The 19,856-nt window shown below is 40.5% G+C and overlaps 2 protein-coding genes across 2 annotated transcripts in view; one reads left to right on the forward strand and one right to left on the reverse strand.

Moving 5' to 3' along the window:
* adgrl3.1 (adhesion G protein-coupled receptor L3.1) overlaps positions 1 to 16,510 on the reverse strand; it is a 119,354-nt gene extending 102,844 nt beyond the window's left edge. Inside the window, exon 1 of the mRNA XM_016464929.1 lies at positions 16,043 to 16,510. The gene's annotated coding sequence lies outside the window, so the exon portion shown is untranslated. The remainder of the gene's footprint in view (positions 1 to 16,042) is intronic.
* LOC107671907 (multiple PDZ domain protein) overlaps positions 15,261 to 19,856 on the forward strand; it is a 67,283-nt gene continuing 62,687 nt past the window's right edge. The window contains 1 exon segment of the mRNA XM_074186952.1: positions 15,261 to 15,265. Coding sequence (XP_074043053.1) covers positions 15,261 to 15,265 — 5 coding nt within the window.

The raw sequence follows: 19,856 nt of genomic DNA on the forward strand, positions 1-19,856 counted from the left end.
GAGTGAATGTACAGCGCTCTCTCCCACCTTCAATACCACGACTGAGGTGCCCTTGAGCAAGGCACTGAACCCCCAACTGCTCCCCGGGCGCCGCAGCATAAATGGCTGCCCACTGCTTCGGGTGTGTGTTCACAGTTGTGTGTGTGCACTTTGGATGGGATAAATGCAGAGCACTAATTCCGAGTATGGGTCACCATACTTGGCCACATGTCACGTCACTTAAAAAGTTCAGTTTCAAGGGAACTTCGAACTGTGTCCTCTAGGGGTCGCTATGGGGAATACCTTCAGTGTGACCGGTGTCTGAAGCATATATCTAAAAACGACAATAACATTGGCCGGCGACAGCCTATGACGTCACTACCGGTGCGACTGTAGTACAAATAGGCGCCGGGAGAACACGTCATCCTCTTCTTCGTCTTCACTGACTGTTTGTTTATGTTAGTGTTAAGCTAAACACGACTAGGAGTGCATGTTTCTCGCCAGAGGCTTTGCTCTGATACCTGCAGTTTCACACGGCCCGTGTGCTGTGTGTATGTGTGTGGTGAAGAGCAAGCGCGTTCAGCTCTCAAGGGAGTTGGATGTGCTCTGCATTCATTGCTTATTTCTTGTGAGGGATAAGCATGAATTGAACGCGCTCGATTCACAGGAGGCAGCTTGTGCTCATTGTGATGCATTCGTGGGACTACTGAGGGGGATGTGAGTATTTCACCATTTACCCGAGTTTGTAGATAGCATTTGCATGAGTGCGTTTGCCTCTCGCGGGAATAGCGACGCATTCGTGGCCGCGGGAATAGCGATGCATTCGCGGCAGCAGTTTTCGTTAGCACTTGATTTCCGAGGTAATCTAGCAGTTGGGCGGAGCGTGTTTAGCTCCCGTGGGAGCTGAATGCATGCTGCGCGTTGCGTCGCGGTGAGAACATGGAAAGGACCTGATGGGAAATTTCTCCCTATCAGTAATTTCCTTTTGTTTATATAGGAAATGTAGAGTGTGGATCTGTCTGCAGTTATTGGACAGATGGTTTATATAATGTCCTTCTCAGATAACCACATTATACTGCACTCCGGCTTGAAAAAAAAAACCAGATTCCAGCATGCTAGTTATGCCAACATCGAGGGGATGCGTGAGAATGGTTATGAGAAGATGCCACCTGTTACCTGTTGAATGACCTGCTATCTCTCCATGGGGGAGACATCTTCTCTTAAGGCATGGCAGCAGGTCAGGCGTCAGGCTGGTTGCACACCATGGTGGTGCTTCAGGGCCCCTGATGAGGTGGCTGAGTTGCGTCGCACCACGGATCTTGCTCTCCATACCGCTAAGCAGGCCGCCACTGCCATTGGCAGATCTAAAAAATGGCAGCCATGGTGGTTATGGAGAGACATCTGTGGGTGAGTCTGGTAGTTATCGGGTTGAAAGAGAAGGGCTTTCTTCTTGATGCGCCGGATGCGCCGGTTGAGCTTTTCGGCACTTCTGTCGAGATGGTGGTCGTGAGGTTTTTAGGAGGCCAAGACGTCCAAGACGTGCTTTAAATCCTTCATTCCACGACGGTCCAGGCTTCGGACTTCGCCTCCAGCCTATATCATGAGCCTGAGTCATGCATGGGAGCCATGGTTGGGGAGTATGATCCATTTTTATCTACTCTACTGCTAGTTCTTGTGTATTCGATGCGGACCTGTCTCAGGACATCAGAACCTGTCTCAGGACCTGCGGGTCCTTCTCGTGGGCTAGTGCTCTTCTGAGTACATGCTTCGCGACATGCTCCCTATCCTCTGGCCAGGTGCGAACTACTAATTTCTCACCATGAGTGGTCTCCCGGGATTTGAATCGTTCCTTAACCCTCATGCACGTTCTCTGAGCTAGAGCTCCTCTCGCTGAGGTGTTGAGGAGCTCAACGCTCCATAGACGGTCGGGCTCGTGTGTCCTCACTGTCACACTGCCCTTATGGTTGAACCAGTAATCACCCCTCTGCGGAGTGGGCTGGAGTACACTGCGTCCCCTGAGGTAAGAGGGATTTTTGTTTCTGTGGAAACCCCTCTTTTGTGCTTTCTGCTCTGAGGAGCAGTAAGCTCTATACGCATAAATGGTTATTGGGTCCCGCTATTTCTTCAGATTCTATTGGGTCTGGTTATACGGGACCCACGCTCTCTATCGAGATAGAGAGCATGAGACCGTGTCCAGCTGCACCAGTGGACTGTCTCTTATTGGACCCTGCTGGGTTACCCCTTCTAATATAGCGCCTCCTTCTGGTCGAGCCGAGAAGTGCTCCCCTCACTGTAAGGGTTAGCTATGAGTCGCTCCCAGTATGTGCTGTAAGGGCCCGTCTCAGCTTGAGAGCCGACAGCGCTGCTCCCGGAAAACTTCATTTGCAATGAAACTGAGTGTTAGGCCCGTTTCTGTCGCCTCGTTGGTCAATTGCCTCTATGCTGGGACCCTGTTGTTGCCTTTAGAAATGTGTGATCCCCTTCTAGCAGGATCCCATTTCTGATGTCCCATTTGCGATCTATCTGCCCCGGACATGGCTGTGCTCCCCTCACTGCGGGAGGGTCCCTTTGAGCTCGCCGGTCCTGGGCAGACTGGGTGAGTCCTCCTCTCGACTCGAGGTAATTTCCTTTTGTTTATATTGGAAATGTATAGTGTGGATCTGTCTGCAGTTACTGGACAGATGGTTTATATCATGTCCTTCTCAGATAACCACATTATACTGCACTCCGGCTTGAAAAAAAAAACAAAAAAACATTCTCATCCCACATCCACAGATTCCAGCATACTAGTAATGCCAACATCGAGGGGATGCGTGAGAATGGTTATGAGAAGATGCCACCTGTTGAAGAGACGCTGACCTGCTATCTCTCCATGCGGGAGACATCTTCTCTTAAGGCACGGCAGCAGGTCAGGCTGCAGTCTCGTTGCACACCATGGTGGTGCTTCAGGCTTTTCAGGCTGATCTGCTGAAAGACCTGGATAAAGGCAGGGTCTATCCCCTGATGAGGTGGCTGAGTTGCGTCGCACCACGGATCTTGCTCTCCGTGCCGCTAAGCAGGCCGCCACTGCCATTGGCAGAATGGCAGCCATGGTGGTTATGGAGAGACATCTGTGGGTGAGTCTGGTGGTTATCGGGTCAAAAGAGAAGGGCTTTCTTCTTGATGCGCCGGTTTCCCCTTCTGAGCTTTTCGGCACTAACAGGGTGTTGCTAATAGGGGTCTGTTGAGACAGTTCCTTCAGCAAGCTCATGCACAGCAAGCGGTAGCCCCCTGGGTGACAGGCCTAGACCTAGTACGATTCTAAGCACTTGGTTGTATCCCCTTAAAGGAATCTATTCCTGATTCCAAGCCTTGAGCTCTACCCCGGGCCCAGGAGTCCTGGCCCTAACAGGTAAGTTTTTTGGGGGTATGTAGCTTAGGCCTTTGGCCATAGGGTATAATGTCACTCACAGCCGTCTAACGTCCCAGGGGCAACTCTCTTAAAGCTTTGGTAGATTTAGTACTTAGTGCTCGCCTGTGGTTTGGCATGCACTCCCCTCAGCATGGTGGCGTGGGTATACCGTTCCCCATAGCGACCCCTAGAGGATGCAGTTCGAGTTCCCTTGAAAGGGAACGTCTCAGGTTACGTATGTAACAATGGTTCCATGAGTAGGGAACGAGGCACTGCGTGCTCTAGGTTTCCTGCCATGCTTCGGATGCAAGCTTCAGACGAAGAAGCAGATGACGTGTTCTCCCCGCGCCTATTTATACTATAGTCGCACCGGTAGTGACGTCATAGGCTGTCGCCGGCCAATGTTATTGTTGTTTTTAGATATATGCTTCAGACACCGGTCCGACTGAAGGTGTTCCCCATAGCGACCCTTAGAGGACGCAGTGTCTCGTTCCCTACTCAGGGAACCATGGTTACATACGCAACCTGAGACGTTTTGTCTGTATGTTGATGATGTTGCATGGTGTTCCAAATGAACACATTTTGTCAAGTGAAGAGAACTTGGTATAGGGAGCAGTGAACACTGCATAGGGACCCTGCTAATTGGAATGCAGCTCATGTTAAAAATAGTCAGACTTTTAAAAAATTCTTTAGGGGCCAGCTGCATAAACTGCTTAGACTAGTCTTAAACATTTAGTCATCTAATTTGTTTTCTTAAAGACTGGTCAGATATTTTAAAAAGTAAATTACAAAATGGTAGATTGGCCCAATTTGAACCATAAAAGTCAGATGAATTATCTCCTGGCTAACTGCTAGTTGATCAAACTAGTTATTAAGACACAGTCTTAACATAGTGGCTATGCTTATGCAACTGGCCCCAGATCTGTGCATTCTGCTTCATTTTGCACTCGGTCTATCTGTTTTTAAACACTGGAATGCATCTTATATAAACGCACATCGGATCTGGGTCAGGCGAAACTGAAACCAGCCTAATTATACAAGGCTTCCTTAAGAACACTAGTCGTTCAGGCAACAGACTAGTCGATCATGAAAATATGTTGTTTTAGCAGAGCACTAATTGCAGAGCAGTTCCCCTTTGAGAAGTCTAGTGTGAAGTGTCTTGCTCAAGGGCACTGCGCTAACAGAGCAGGTCTGCGATCTTTCTAACTCTCCTTTCCTGTGTCACTAATTCCCTGGATTGAACCTTCAATCTTTTGTTACCAGCTCTGATCTTTACCCATTATCCCACCACCACTCCAGAGGGAGGAAACGTGAAAACATGAAAGTCTGCAGATCAAGTCATTGTAAAACACTGCACTGAACGTGGGCGGATGCTGATTCAAGGTTTTTTTTAGAGCGCTACACTATCTTCCCGTTTAAAAACGGTCACTTAGGAAGACATCCATTTGTTGTTTGTCCAAGAGTTTACAGGTCTTTACAGCCACTTTGAAAAACGGTTATTACATACACACAGACATCTGAAGTGCAATTCGGCTTTATAACAATCCACAGAGCTTTTGTTTAATGCCATCTTTCAGTGTGTAATGGGTTTAAAATGCGGGCGTCTGTGCGCATGTGTTCAGAAGACAGTGATGAATAAGGCTCCACTTCTTGAATGCCACTCTAACACAAATTATTGTTTCAAATAAAAAAAAAAAAACATTTCTGTTCATAGCGTTATATATTTTTCTTTACCGTTTTTGACTCATTCTGTGTATTATAGGCTATATTTTCCCAGCAGCAGGAAAAAACGAACGTGTATTGTTGTTCTTATACGCACACGTTGACAGTACCATCCGTGACAGGAAGCACGGAGAAAGGATGGTGGGAGAGACATCATGCTCCACCATTATAAGGTGAATTGCATCGCTGCCGCCCAAATATCCTTTACACTCAGTTTCTGATATTCAAACCCTCATTCTGACAAAATAACACAGCATATGTCCTCTATTCCCATCCGTCTATCCTCTCATCACTCTCTCACGATGGGTGGTCATATTTCTCGCTCTGTTTCTAACTCTCTCTCTCTATTTCCCTCTGTAATTGGGTGTATTATGGGACTGGAGGCAATGAGCATCATGGACATGGCTCAATGCGCATAGAAAGAGAGCGACAGAAAGAGAGAGAGCAAAATGCTACAGCAGCTTGAGGCAATAACAAGAAGAGATTGCGGAGGAGAAAGACTGTGCTTTGTTCGAGAAGAGAGGAGAGGAAAGGAGAGGAAGAATGACAGCCGTGAGAGCGAGACATAACATAAAGAGAAGACGAGCACTACATGATCATGAGGAGAAAATGATTGCATCTTTTTGGATCCAAAATGGACACCACTGGAAAAAAACAAAGCACTTGATCTGGGAATCTGCCATTTGGAGACTGTTTTTCAGGAGTTTAACAATAATCCCAACAGAATGAACTCTACACATCAACCTGAGTTGCCATAGAGAGACTAAACTTGAGCCAGACTTAAATAAATCAGGCTGAACTGTGTCAGCCACAGGATATAAGTTAATGTTACTTGTCGTGTGTCCGTGTGTGCGTTCATGATATACGCTACAGCGGTGCATCCAGTTCCCTCATGCGTAAAATTAAAGAGTCATATCCTGGAAACAGCATAAACGTGACACACACACACATCCCTGACACGGCAGAACTAATGGGGGCGTCGGTCCATTGGTAACCAGTCAGCTGTGTGTAACAGCGACGATAAGGCCAAGACACCTTGATTTCACTGCTTCATTATGTCACACATAATACCTGACCTTCAATATGCTGCACACGGACACACACAAACAGATAATACACCACAGACGGCCAATTAGGATACTATGGATGGGACCACAAGGGTCAATGACATAATGCTTTTCTGTTGTATATATACAGTATATATACACATACACATTACAATGCAGTTCTTACATGACATAGAGAATATACCACTACTGTTATGACAATATTTTTAATTTCTGGTTTAAAATTCATTTAGATATTTTTTGGGTAGTCAAGAAACTTATTAAAAGAACAAATTTCTGGAAAAGAAAACCAATCAAAAATCAAAGTCATGTGGTGACAAACATCCAGGAAAAAATTAAACAGGAAATGATATTATAGATATCAGACAATTTGACCTTTTATGACAAAAAAGGTTAGTTCAGGTTAAAATGTCACATGGTGCAAGTATTCAAAATGCTATATTTATTTAAAATCATGTTTTCAGAATTACTGATCATTACTAATTATTAAGAATCAGTTGATGATGGTTGTACAAAAATATTTTTGAATTTTTTAAAACATTTGTAATAATTTTGATAATAATTATTCAAATATGTTATTTTTATAGTCATACAATTTTCAGTTTTGTTCAAAATAATATAGAAGTTTCCTAAAATTATGGGAAATTAACATTATTACAAAAGATATATTTACATGTGTTTTTATTATTATTTTCTTTAACATACACACTTATATACAAATCAAACTTAACCTTTATAACAGCAAGTCACAGAAATATAAAAAATTCTCTTTGCTGAAATCTCAGTTCCCACAAGCAATATAACACTGTACTATAGATGTGAGCGATGACGATAAACTGTTAATGGAGGCCAAAAACAACATATCATAGAAGCGAACAGGGGCACACACACACTGGAAGAGCGTATCCCTCATTCACTGGTTTAATGGCTAATTAGGCAAAAAGCTGGAAGAGGATGAATCTCTTGGCCAAGCAGATTCCTCTTTTCCATTTCTCTGTGGCTCAATAAAACAATGTAATGGACGCTCTCTCACTCTCTTGTTTTTTTTTTCTTCCCTGTATATAGAGAACTATTCAGGAGGCTTTATCCATGTGGGGAATATTCCAGAAGAGCAGCAGTTATTTAAGATTCAAACACAAGGATGACAGATGGCTACCAGAAAGAGAAAAAAGCACACATAGAGAATGTGAGAGGGGGAGAGAGGGAGAGAGAGAAGGAATATGACAGCAAGCGATAGATATTTTTTTCTGTATTGTGATATCAAACTAAAGAAAAAAAAATGAAACATGGCATAGCATGCATTTACAAAACAGATTAGGTGAATTTTCATTTCCCGTGTTAAAACAATTTTCAAGCAATGTTCAAACCTTGTAAAACCATCTGTCAAATGTTCAGATCAAGTGCTTTTTTTTCAAAATGTCTATTTTGAGTGCTCGAAACGTGAATAGAATCACACACACATTTAAAAAGAGTGCATGTGAACTTACACATTGATGTGAGGTGACTGACAGTGGGTGGTATAAAGTGCTGTTGTTAATTTAAACGTCACTAAGCAGTGGACTTGGCTGTCCTTAGAGACCTGCTTACCCAAAAATTAAAATTCCAAACTGGGTTGTTCCAAACTGAAATTTAGTTTAACGTTCACTCATAATTAAAGTGACAGGGGAAAGGAGCTGTTGAGCTCCAAAGCTACAAAAAGTATGAGAAGGGATTCATAACAGTGCTCCAGATCTCATTTACATATACAAATCTGGTGCATTATGGCATTTAACATCATTAACATCAAACCCAGCACTATGTGTTTGACATGCCCTATTTGGATAATCACCTAGAGATGACCTCTACAGCCCTGAATGTCAGCGGAGATCAGGACAAAGATGAGCCCCAGAGACAGATCCCCAGTGAAGACCTTGTCCCCTAGACGGCCACAGGGACAATACCACAGGAACCAGTTGAGTCCTCTGCACAATGTGACTTTGCTGCAGCCTGGAAATGAACTGTGGGTTTCGTCTGGCCAGAGGAGAACTGGCCCCCTGACTGAGCCTGGTTTCTCCCAAGGTTTATTCTCCATTCTGTCACCGATGGAGTTTTGATTCCTTGCTGCTGTCGCCTCTGGCTTGCTTAGTTGTGGACACTTAATTTCCAGCGATATCGTCGACTTGATTGCACAGATACTATTTAAACTGAACTGAGCTTGATGATGACATCACTGAGTTCAATGATGAAATGGAGCGTAGCGTTAGTTCTGGCAGGTCACGTTAGTCAAGCTCGCATCAGCTGACACTCAGCTGATCCACGTCTACCTATAGGAATACGACGCCAATCATAATTCCCTTTATACGGTCCTTGCAGTCATTATTCAGCAGCTATCACTTTGCTCAGGAGCTAATCACCCACCTCCATCCCCAACTCCTCCTCTCGTCCAGTCAGGACTTGGCATTGGATATTTCTTCTTGAGTCAGACCACTGAATTATGTTGATATATAAAATAATCACTTAGAACATTGATGATATCTGCTACATTAATCATTAATGTTGTTTCTGTTCATTTTACCCTAGGAGGGTTATTTATGCTCTCCCTGCTCCTATCCATGCTAGGCTGCATGGCTGGGCAGGGAGTGTTGCCCAGAACAGAACCATACCCCCAACCTAAAATGTATGCTAATTGTAAGTTATCTTTGACGATAGTGGTCCTGACAGAACTACATAATATACACAAATACACACAAACAAACCAACAGAAATGATATATAATATAATATGAACGTAATTTCTGGCAATATTGTCTGCTTGATTGCACAGACACTATTTGAAGAGAAATGAACTGAGCTGGACGATGACATCACTGAAAAATTGACTGTTTACTATTGTCCTCCTGCATTATCGACACACCATTTTCCTGTTTAACACTGTAAAGCTGCTTTGAAAACAATCTGTATTTAAAAGCGCTATATAAATAAAGGTGACTTGACTTGACTTGAATATACACAAACTCAAATAAAATTTTAGAGCTACAGCAAGCTTTCTATAAATAAACTCTGAAATTTCACTTGTATTATAACTAATACATTTCATGTGATTCATATTTGTCAGTCACACATATAGGAAACACTCACAAAAATCATGGCATATTTATATTTGAATGAATTAATTAATGAAATTTATTCTGTTAAAAAGTATGAACATGTTTAAATATGGCAAGTTGAGGAAAAACTGTGTAATCCTGAATTATATTATTTATATTCATTTAAACAATTATTATCAAACAGTTATTTAAACTGCGTGTATATCAAACTGCATGTTCACATGGGTCGTTTTTGGCTTTGGACTAAAACAAAAAGCAGAAGGGCTTATTGAATAATGCTAATTCATTCTCTCTTCATTCTTTTCATTCTTTTGCTTTTCGCCAGGAATATAGCCATTTCCCCGGTAACCGCAGTAAACAAAGCAGCGCAGCACCTGATTTTGCAACTTGCAGCGCTCATATTTAATCAATTAAACCATAGCCTTTTGAAGTGTAAGCTATATCTCAATTTGCATGTATATTTGTTTTTTTTTCACTGGAGCACCACCTGAGTCTTCTCTTCCCGTCCCATCTCTACCAGTGATCCTTTCCTTCCCGCGGTACACATCACTGTTGTAGGCTGCCAAGTTGAGGGGACAAATGGGTTGAAATTTGTATGTGTCGATTGTGTGAGAAGGATGTGTTTCATACAAGATCTGGCAACTGGGCAACCTTGGAATTTTGATTTTGATTTTTTTTTAGGTGATTTTTGATATAATGAGGTTTGGGCCATACAAATTACGGGTGTTTTACCAGAGGCGAATGTAGCAAACATATAAAATACGCCCAGTGGGATTTTTTTTATAGAAAGATTAAAAATATGGGAGAAATACGGGAAAATATTTAAACGGGATGATAGCGGGATAGAATGGTAAAATACGGGAGAATCCCGGGAAAAACGGGAGGGTTGACAGGTATGGAAAGAAATTCATGCCAGTTTGGACTAAATTGCGAGGGTAATGTAATGAGTAAATGATGACAGAGTTTTCCTTTTTGAATGCACCATCCCTTTAAATTGTTGCCACACTATAAGGCAAATCCCCACAGGGGGCAGATGCCTGTTGTAAATTGTTTTGTGGTGCATGAACAATAAATGTTTAGAAAAAATATACCCCAACCAATCAAGAGCACTTTGGACAAAAAGCACCCATTGCTAAGCTAAACACTTTGAGCTATTTTTTCACTCTTGAAATAGTACACATTGTCCAAAAGCTGAAATAGGAAACAACTGGAGGTTGAAGTTTCCTGTGCCATTCATTACTGATCAAAAAAGAAAAAACGCTGCCATTGACTTCACAATGAATGGTGCCAACACAGCCGGTAGCAATCGATGCATGGAGCAATCAAACTTCAGGGTGATCAATCAATCACAGAGCTGCTTTATCTCAGAGGCTGCTTTACTCTCCCTGAACCTGTCACTACAGCAGACCTGAGGGTAGTCTAGAGACCAGCAGACATAAGGATTTAACATTACTGTCATGCTGAGCTATACTTGGAAGGAGACTCGCATGTAAAACAGTTGTTGAAATGCTTGGTACTTTTGATTCATAGCACCATTAACTTATCTTTTGCTGTCAAGGTCGTGGGTTCGATTTCCAGGGATGTGCAAACTGATAAAACACATACTAAATATTTAAATGTAATGAAATGTAATTGCATTCAAATCTATATAACGATCTCTAGTTTTTGCTGTTAGTTGCCTGCAAAATGACATATCTATGGTCTCTTAAGCTGTGGGCAAGGGCATAAAGCATGAGTCATTTCTCACAACGGTTTCACTGTGCAAAACGACAACGCATTAAAGGAAGCATGATGATAATGAGCAAATTTTACAAGCAAATTTTCCATACATGCAAATCTATGCCACAACAATCCCACAGGTGTGCCTCTCTACTACATCTCTATAGCCTAGTCTTTACTTGACTCCAGCTCATGTAACTTTATCAGATGCTTATTAAAGACTAATAAGTTGCTTATTAGCTGGAATAAGTGTTTGATTAAGTCACAATTAGAGCAAAGTGGTCAGTATTTGTTAAATACACACAAATGGCAATTCATGTGATGTGGAAAAAACATTTTTTATATTTAATTTCTATATGGGTCTGAAAATATTTTGCACAACAAGATTCTAACAACGCCATGGTATAACAGGGCTAAGTTTGTCTTGTCATGCTGTTAGGGTTCATGGGATTGCGGGACGCCATTAAAACACATCACAGTGAGAAAGCTGTGTTTGATGACATCATCACTATTTTTGCTCCTACTTTTGCTTGAAGCACTTGACATCACACGCTGTGACTCATAGCATGCTCTGAAAAACATGTTACCGTGCACATATGTGAAAGACCTCACACATACATAGGGATGTGCAAAACAGCATATTTTCAAACCCAACTAGTCGGTGGATTGAAAAAAACACTGTATAATTATGGATCCAAAAGACTGATCAAACGCATTTCTTAACGTTCACACAAGATGTGTTTTTGTGTTCAAGTACAGCTTTGAGCAGATGAATGGAAAGGAAATCAAGCATTTTTAAAAGTTGAACTGTTTTTAATTTGACACAGTGTCTTGAGAACAGACAGCGCGACCAGTGTTACAGATCAATTGATTCTTACGAGGTGGTTCTTTTTAGTGAATCACATACAGCAATACCAGTAGTTTGACTCTCAAAAAAAGAGTCTTAGGTAAATTATTTTAGTGACTCAAAAAAAAACAAAAAAAACAGCATGTCTGGTGCAGTCCATAACAACAAACTACTCAAATTAGATGGTTATTTTTAGTGAATTAAACATACACAACTTACAACTGAGAAGTCTGTGCAGTTAATGACTGGTTGTGCATAATACAATGTGTAGTTAAAAGATGCACATTACAAATTTTGTCAGTAGTATTTTACAAAAAAAAAAAAAACAGTATCTTGTTGGTTTAGCATTTAATATGTAGTGCTTGATATGACAATTATTCGATTGCATTTATGGTGCCTTTAAAAAGACCATTAAAAGCTATTAACAATCTGTATAAACAGAACTTTTATTGATGATCTCATCATTTGGCAATGATTTTTATTAGGTATACAAGCACTAAAATAATTCTCAATGGAACCAATTAAGACAACAATGAATCCAAAACCAGAATATTTAAATTAGATTTCCAACAACCAACTAGTCGATTAATGATGTTGGTTATTTTTCAACCACTCTTTAAAATATTGAAAATACTAAAAATACTACAACCCACACATACTTTTCCACTTTTTCTGGCACACACTTGTGAGTTGTGACAATACACCGCAATAATTCTCTCATCATTTAAGCCCACTAAAAACCGTTTAACTTTGCAAATGGATGAAAATAAAAGCATAAACACACTTGCACACATGGGATCATTGCTCTCAATTTCCTGGTGGGACTGAAATAATCCAAGTCCTTCAGAAGTCCATTCCAAATCCCATCTTCATTGTTTGGTGACCTCCTTATTCAATTAGATTCTAACACACACACACTTCCTACTTTTAAACATGGCCTGTACACACTCAGCAGCTCTCAGTTCTTTCCTTGAGTGTGTATAAAAATTTATGAATTTGTAAGTGAAAGGGAGAGAGAGAGAGAAAGAGATCGAGATGAGGAAGCTGTATTATTCATGTGAATCACTATTTTAGTTTGAAGGACATTCAAAGAATGAGAAGAGGAGCATTTGCTAGAACACTGCTGCAAACACATGCTCTCAATGTGCTTTGAGCAGCTGCTACACATCTAACCATGTATTGTTCTACAGCAGTATGATAAACTGGATTATATTTGTTTATATCTGAACGGCTGTGAACGCACACATGGACTTTCTTTCACAGATATATGACATCAGGATGCAGCCACAAAACACTGTTTGTATATTCATGCAATCAAACACATAATACAAAGCGAGAGGCATCCTGCATGCTGTGCTTGTCGCCCTTTGATGATGAAAGCATCTGTCGGAGCATGTGTCCTACTGGCCTCTGGTTTGATAATGAACGAGTGTTGCAAATTACACACTGACCCATGCTGTGACATTCAAAACATATACCAACAAACATAAACCCTAAACTATTTTATGTGTTAAAGGGGTCATATGATGCGATTTCAAGTTTTCCTTTCTCTTTGGAGTGTTACAAGCTGATTGTGCATAGATAAGATCCCTGAAGTTGCAAAGACTAAAGTCTCAAATCCAAAGAGATATTCTTTATAAAAGTTAAGACTCTGCCACGCCCCCCTAAAACGGCTCGTTCTAACACGCCCCCACATATCTACCTCACTCAAAATAATGATCTTTAAAAAAGCATCATATGACCCCTTTAAGAATGTGTTCATAATGTTCCCATCATGTTATGACAATGTTATTTACAATCTGTCTATTTCTTTTTTTAATTTATAGTTCTTTCATCATTTACTCTCTCGTGTTTTTGCATCCCCTGTATGACCATCTTTCATCTGAGGAGCACAAAATAAGATATTTTCAAGAATGTTAGTAACCAAACAGTTTTGGCTACCCCTGACTTCCATTATATGGACAAAAAAAAACAAAAAAAACACTGAGACATTTCTTAAAATATCTTCATTAATGTTTACTCAAGAAAGAAAGTCATTCGGAATGACATGAGGGTGAGTAAATGATGACAGGATGTTTATTTTTGAGTGAACTATTCCTTTAAAAATGTCCTTGGTTATATGAAGGTTATGAAAACATTAACAGAATGTTAAGCACACATAATAAATAAATTATATAAAGCAATAGTGTTGCTCTGTTTGGCCGACCAAGGGTGGTCGGGTAGTGTTCCAAATATCGTTATATTTGCTTATCCATTTGGTGATGTTAGTGGTGCAGAAATTACACACTTCAGCTTGAAGACACTAAGATTGGGAATACAAAACACCCCCATCAAGGCAAGCAGAGCAAACCAAAAAACCCAATCTGAAAAATACAGCTCCACCCTGCGTGTGAACTCTCTACGAAATTCAGCACACCACCCACGGACAAAACACAAGAATACAGGGAACATCTTGACAGAAAACAGAAACTCAACGAATATAGAATTGTCTCATTTATACAAAGAAAACCACGAGTACCAACACATAGCTGTGCAAACTATACATTTCATAAATGATCTTTCACTTAACTGGCATCAGCCAAGTGTTTTAAATTGACCTGTTATCTTGCATTAAATGTCATACACTATCAAATATCCTAAAATAAGACAAATGTTTCTTGACAGTTTCTTTGAAAAGCAAGTAGGAAGTAAACTGCAAGTGTCATCACATAATTGAGCAAAATGCAGCAAAATCAAATCTTAAAGAAACTGTTCTCCTAAAAAAATGCTAATTCTGTCATCGTTTACTCACTGTCATGTTGTTCCAAAACTGTTTAACGTTATATCTCCTAAGGAACACAAAATTAGATGTCATGCACAATATAAGGGACTGACAGCTTCAGTCACCATTCACTTTCATTGCATCTTTTTTCCATAAAATGAACGAGAACTGAAGCTGTCATCCAGCCTAACAACTCCTTTGGTGTTTCACCGAAGAAAGAACATCATACGGATTTGAAATGGCATGAGGGTGAGTAAATAATGACAGAAGTCTCTTTTTTGCTAAATGTAGATTTGGAACGGAAATGTATTTCAAGTGAACAACTTTTACTTCTGCCTGCCTATAACAAATCCTCTGATAGAAAAATAGAAGACCTAATAATAACTCTAAGTTTAAGGTCTGAGTTTGACTGCAGGGGACCAAGCCTGGAATCAAATCTCTATTTTTATATCATAGAGCAATTATACCCGAAGCATACAGAATATGTATGTGAAGAATATGTACACCAAAACAGATGCAAATAATTTGTATTTTTTCAAAGGCCTGTGATATTTTTCCGGCCTGGTTGAATGTGCCTGTAAAGTAATTTGTCACTTCTTCCTGGCTGTCGTTTTCTATATGCATGGTGACTATGCTGCAATCAGTGGAACACAGGGACTGATCTTTTCCTCCCAAAATGGGTCATCCTCATGAGGTAAACAATCACTTAACATCTATAAGTGAGTTGACTCAAGTTATTATTTAGGCAATCTTTATTGACAAATGACAAACAGTCCTGTATGATTGGTTACATCATATATATGATGATCCAGCATGTACTGCAATTTTCATGACATCAGGGTGACATGAATAGCAGATGTGTCTCTATTACTCAATGAATCAAGGTCATATGATCTTTGTACAGATCTGACGGTGTTAAGTTGCATAAATCACTGTTGATGTTTCCGGTGCTGTTTATTTCAAATATGCTCTGCTCTTTTTCTTCTAAATTCTTTCGTACCAACGCATCTCCTGTTTATACACAAACACACACATGCATTTATACACAAAGAAAGCACTAAATCGAACGAGGCGTTGACAATCTTCTCCTTATATAAAGACTGAAGGGATGCTGTGAATATAGGCCATCAATATAACGTTATGCGCGACACGCTGTCTCCATCCTGCCTGTAATAAACAAATTAAAGCTATCGTTTCGTTACGTCAAGAGCTGAAGGCAGCGACTTGGACACTCAAACACACGCGCACGCACACCGACGCCCATTAAAACACCACGCACGCCACACGGCAAAAAGCATTCTGTGTCCAAAGCCCCTCACACACATACACACACACACGCGACATAATTCAGCTGTAGGATATGGAGAGTTTGAGCAGTGTACACTAACAGCATCTCGCTGCCACTGCCATTCAAACGTCCATCGGTTATTGATTTATTGGCCCTTAAGAAATTAAGAAAGCATTGACTCACCGCATCTCATAAAGCACCGGAATAATAGTAAGCTCTGGATGTGTTCAACAGCATCGGGCTGTGTGATCTCGGAATGCTCCTTAATTCCCTTGACAGTGTGTCCGTGTGTGACTAAAACACGCAGATGATGTTTTGAGCTTTCGTTCCCAGATGCGCCTTTACTTGGCTCGAAGCCTCCTGAAGAAGCACGGTGAGGAACAGGATATATCGAGTAGCCTATCCTTCGTCCCCCAAACCCAATGGATCTATGGTGGACATGGGGGATCAGAGCCCTGTGTTGTATCCCGATCAGTGTTTTTCTAGAATGAGAGGAAAATGCGCAGAGTGGCTCCAGCGATGGCACAATCCGCGAGATCAGCGCCAGTCCATCGCTAGATCGTCCGTGCGAACCGACAGCTAGGGAACGAGCGAGAGAGAAAATGACAAGCCAATTTGGAAGCAAAGTGATGCTTGATTCAAGGATGGAGGGTGGGAGGGAAAGAGAGAGAAAGGGATGATAAGAGAGGGCGGTAAATCTGGAGCTGGGAGGACTTGAGCACGCTCTGGTGGCCGACAGCGCGCACAGCAGTGAAGGGTCGACCTTCCTATCACCCGCGGGGTCATTCAGAGAAAGGAGTGCACTGTGTGACTTTTCGATTTTGAAATGTTTTTTTCCCCTTTAAATTTCTTTAAGCGTTTAAAACCTTAAAAGCACGTGTTTGCGTAATAACCTGCAATGCCACCCCAACTAATTTTAAAAATTGTAATGATGTTAGGATTCAGCGATGTCTAAGTAGGCCTACCCTATAAAAGTAACAAGGTTCACATGTAGTCAAGCCTTTGTAGACAGGCCCAGGACACTACAATGTATTTAAAAGATTAAAAGAAAGAAAATATAATGATAGCTCTACACATGTCCAGTTTTTAATAATCAGTTTAATGTACACTGTAAGTGAGTGAGTGAAGTGACATGTGGCCAAGTATGGTTACCCATACTAGGAATTAGTGCTCTGCATTTAACCCATCCTAAGTACACACACACACCGTGAACACACACCCGGAGCAGTGGGCAGCCATTTATGCTGCTGCGCCCGGGGAGCAGTTGGGGGTTCGGTGCCTTGCTCAAGGGCACCTCAGTCGTGGTATTGAAGGTGGGAGAGAGATATTGCTAGATGTGTTGAAAACAATAAAATCTTGATGACCTTCTGGTCGTTTTTTTATTTGTATTTTTATTAAAGAATACATTTGCTTCCTGTATCCTCTATTCAAACCTAAAATGTAATTGAATTACAGTGAGGTCAAATTACATGCAGTCATTGGCAGGAAACCCATGCAATTTTGACTGAAACTATGGTATTCTACTGTGAACTAGTATATAGTAATTTCCTGTGCACAAACACAGTAAATTCCTGTAGATTTCACATGAATTTTTTACAGTGTAGGCCTAAAATCATGGAAAAAGGGCTGGCTGAGATTTAAGCATTTTAATAGGCTATTGTTCACTGACAAACGTAATAAAATATAAGATAAAGACAAAGACAGTCTCCTTATATCCAATCACGAAAGTAGAATTTATTTATTTATTTATTTACCCAACCAAATTTTATTTACATCATTCTAATAAGAGTTATGGTGGTAAGTGTTGATGAATAACCGAGGGATACAACTTATGTATACTGAAATAAGACAATAATATATACCATATATTGACACACACCTATCTATATTATACAATGGTCGCCGTGATTTTGCCAAGTAAGACATGTTCCTGGATCAACATAATTGTCCAAAACATAGACCTAACCCTATCCCTACCCCTACCCATGATTTATCCCTAAAATCAGAGGGAAATTATAGCTGAATAACAAGGGTGTAGAAGCACCTAACTCTGGCTGTAAGGCTAAAACTGACATTTCCTGTAAACTTATCCCTCATTTCTGATTGGTTGCTTGGAATGTTGTTCCAGGATCAACAAGGATGTTGATCCAGGAACATTTTGCTGTTTTCCAAATCATGTCAAATTGAATTTCCCATGGACTCCAATCAAATTATTCAGAGAAAAAGGAAGTGCCTACATTTCAAATGTCATCACAAAGGTCCTGAATAGGCTACTTACAGTGTATTCGTTCAATATAGCCTATGTTGAGTTTTTTCTTTTTTATAAATTCGCAAGTTATCATGCCATTTCTGTCAGAAATACGTGTAAACAGATGTGAAAATAATTTAAAGCATTTTAGCATAATGCTGCAAAACAAAATTCAGAATAAAATGAAGGAGATGCTGAATAATCTGAATTACAGTGTTAAAGTGTTCATTTACAGATATGTTGGACAGCCTATATCCGCTATGAGAGATACAATGAAATAGTTTTTATGGAATGGTACTGCAGTTATTTAATGCTTATTCATATTGCCGTTAGCTTCCAAAAGGTTTTACTATCGTAATAGGAAAATATTGCATAATAGAAAATATCACATTGGCAAATTATAATTTGTGGACAAACACTAATTTAAATGTCTCTCATGAGCAACAGTAATAAGAGCTGATGTCTCTGGTATTTCATTAAATGAGGGGGGAGAGGCCTGAACATCCATTTACATTAAACTCATGAGGATCAAAGGCGCATCGCGGACATGCGCGGTGACAGCCAGTTATCACTCACGCAAAGCCTAGGCTGTCTAAATAATGTTGGCTGTCTCTAATGCGACTTTCGACATTTGAAAATGTTTAAAATTGACTCCCGGCTTTTAATCATCCGATGAGGCGTCCTCGAAAGGAAGTTTTTCATGAGCTGCGGGGAAACCTGTTGATCTGAAGGTAAATGTGGGCTGAGAATTCAGCGTTTATTTATCTTTACGGTAACGAATGAAGACAGAAGACTGATAGACAACAAGCGATAAAACATCCAAGAAACGGCATCGCAGCTGTCAGTTACACCTGAACCAACGTGCTGATTTGACCTATTTTTGGCTATCGGATTTATTTTAGTAAACTGCTAGTTGTCCGTATCTTTGATACAGAGCACATGCTCTATTAATAATGGATAACTTGTTTTAAAAACGCAATTATGCATTTATGAGCTACATTTGTAAAAATTATAGGCCTAATGGACAACAAATAGGCCTATTGATCATCTAAAGTTTTCATCTATTTTGTCCGCCATCAGGTTTAAGTAGTGGCCCTCAACTGTCTTAAAGACGTTTTAAACAAAACACTAACGATTTTTTTTTTGTGATATATTTGCGAGGTATAAATGTAGGCCTATAGCCTAATAACTTAATGGCAGTGCAGTTTTTCTATGAAACCGAGCATCTGTTGCTATGGTTACCCCCAATTTATGTTTGCCTAGCACACTAACTTGTAAAATAACTTTTGTGGTTGAAACGTAAACCTTTTTTAACCTCCTTTGGTCTCTTATAGCCCCGTAATTCGCACCCTGATATGTTATATTGAAAATAATAAACATCTTTGTGTAGAATACACTTGATATAATTTGTCTTTAAACAAATAAAATGCATGATTCCTAGCGTGTTAGGATATTACTTTTTTTAGGTTAAATCTTACGACCCCGTTGGAGGTTTGCCGAGGCCCTCTGGTTCCGAACTACTGCTGTAGCCTATTTACATATTTATTTTCATATTTACACATCTATCAGCTTCTCTGTGATTCGCCCGTTTAAAATAACCCTCCTGCTTTGTTTTCTCGTAGTTACTATTGTTGTCCACGACACCGGCCACCGCCAGGCGCTTACAGCCCTATCAGGTAGGTTGTAAGGACATCTGTCCCGGGTAATTACCGTCGTTCACAGTTTAAGTCCGTTTACAGCTGCTAAGCC

The sequence above is a fragment of the Sinocyclocheilus anshuiensis genome, unplaced genomic scaffold, assembly GCF_001515605.1.
Source record: "Sinocyclocheilus anshuiensis isolate Anshui unplaced genomic scaffold, SAMN03320099.WGS_v1.1 scaffold128, whole genome shotgun sequence".
Lineage (NCBI taxonomy): Eukaryota > Metazoa > Chordata > Actinopteri > Cypriniformes > Cyprinidae > Sinocyclocheilus > Sinocyclocheilus anshuiensis.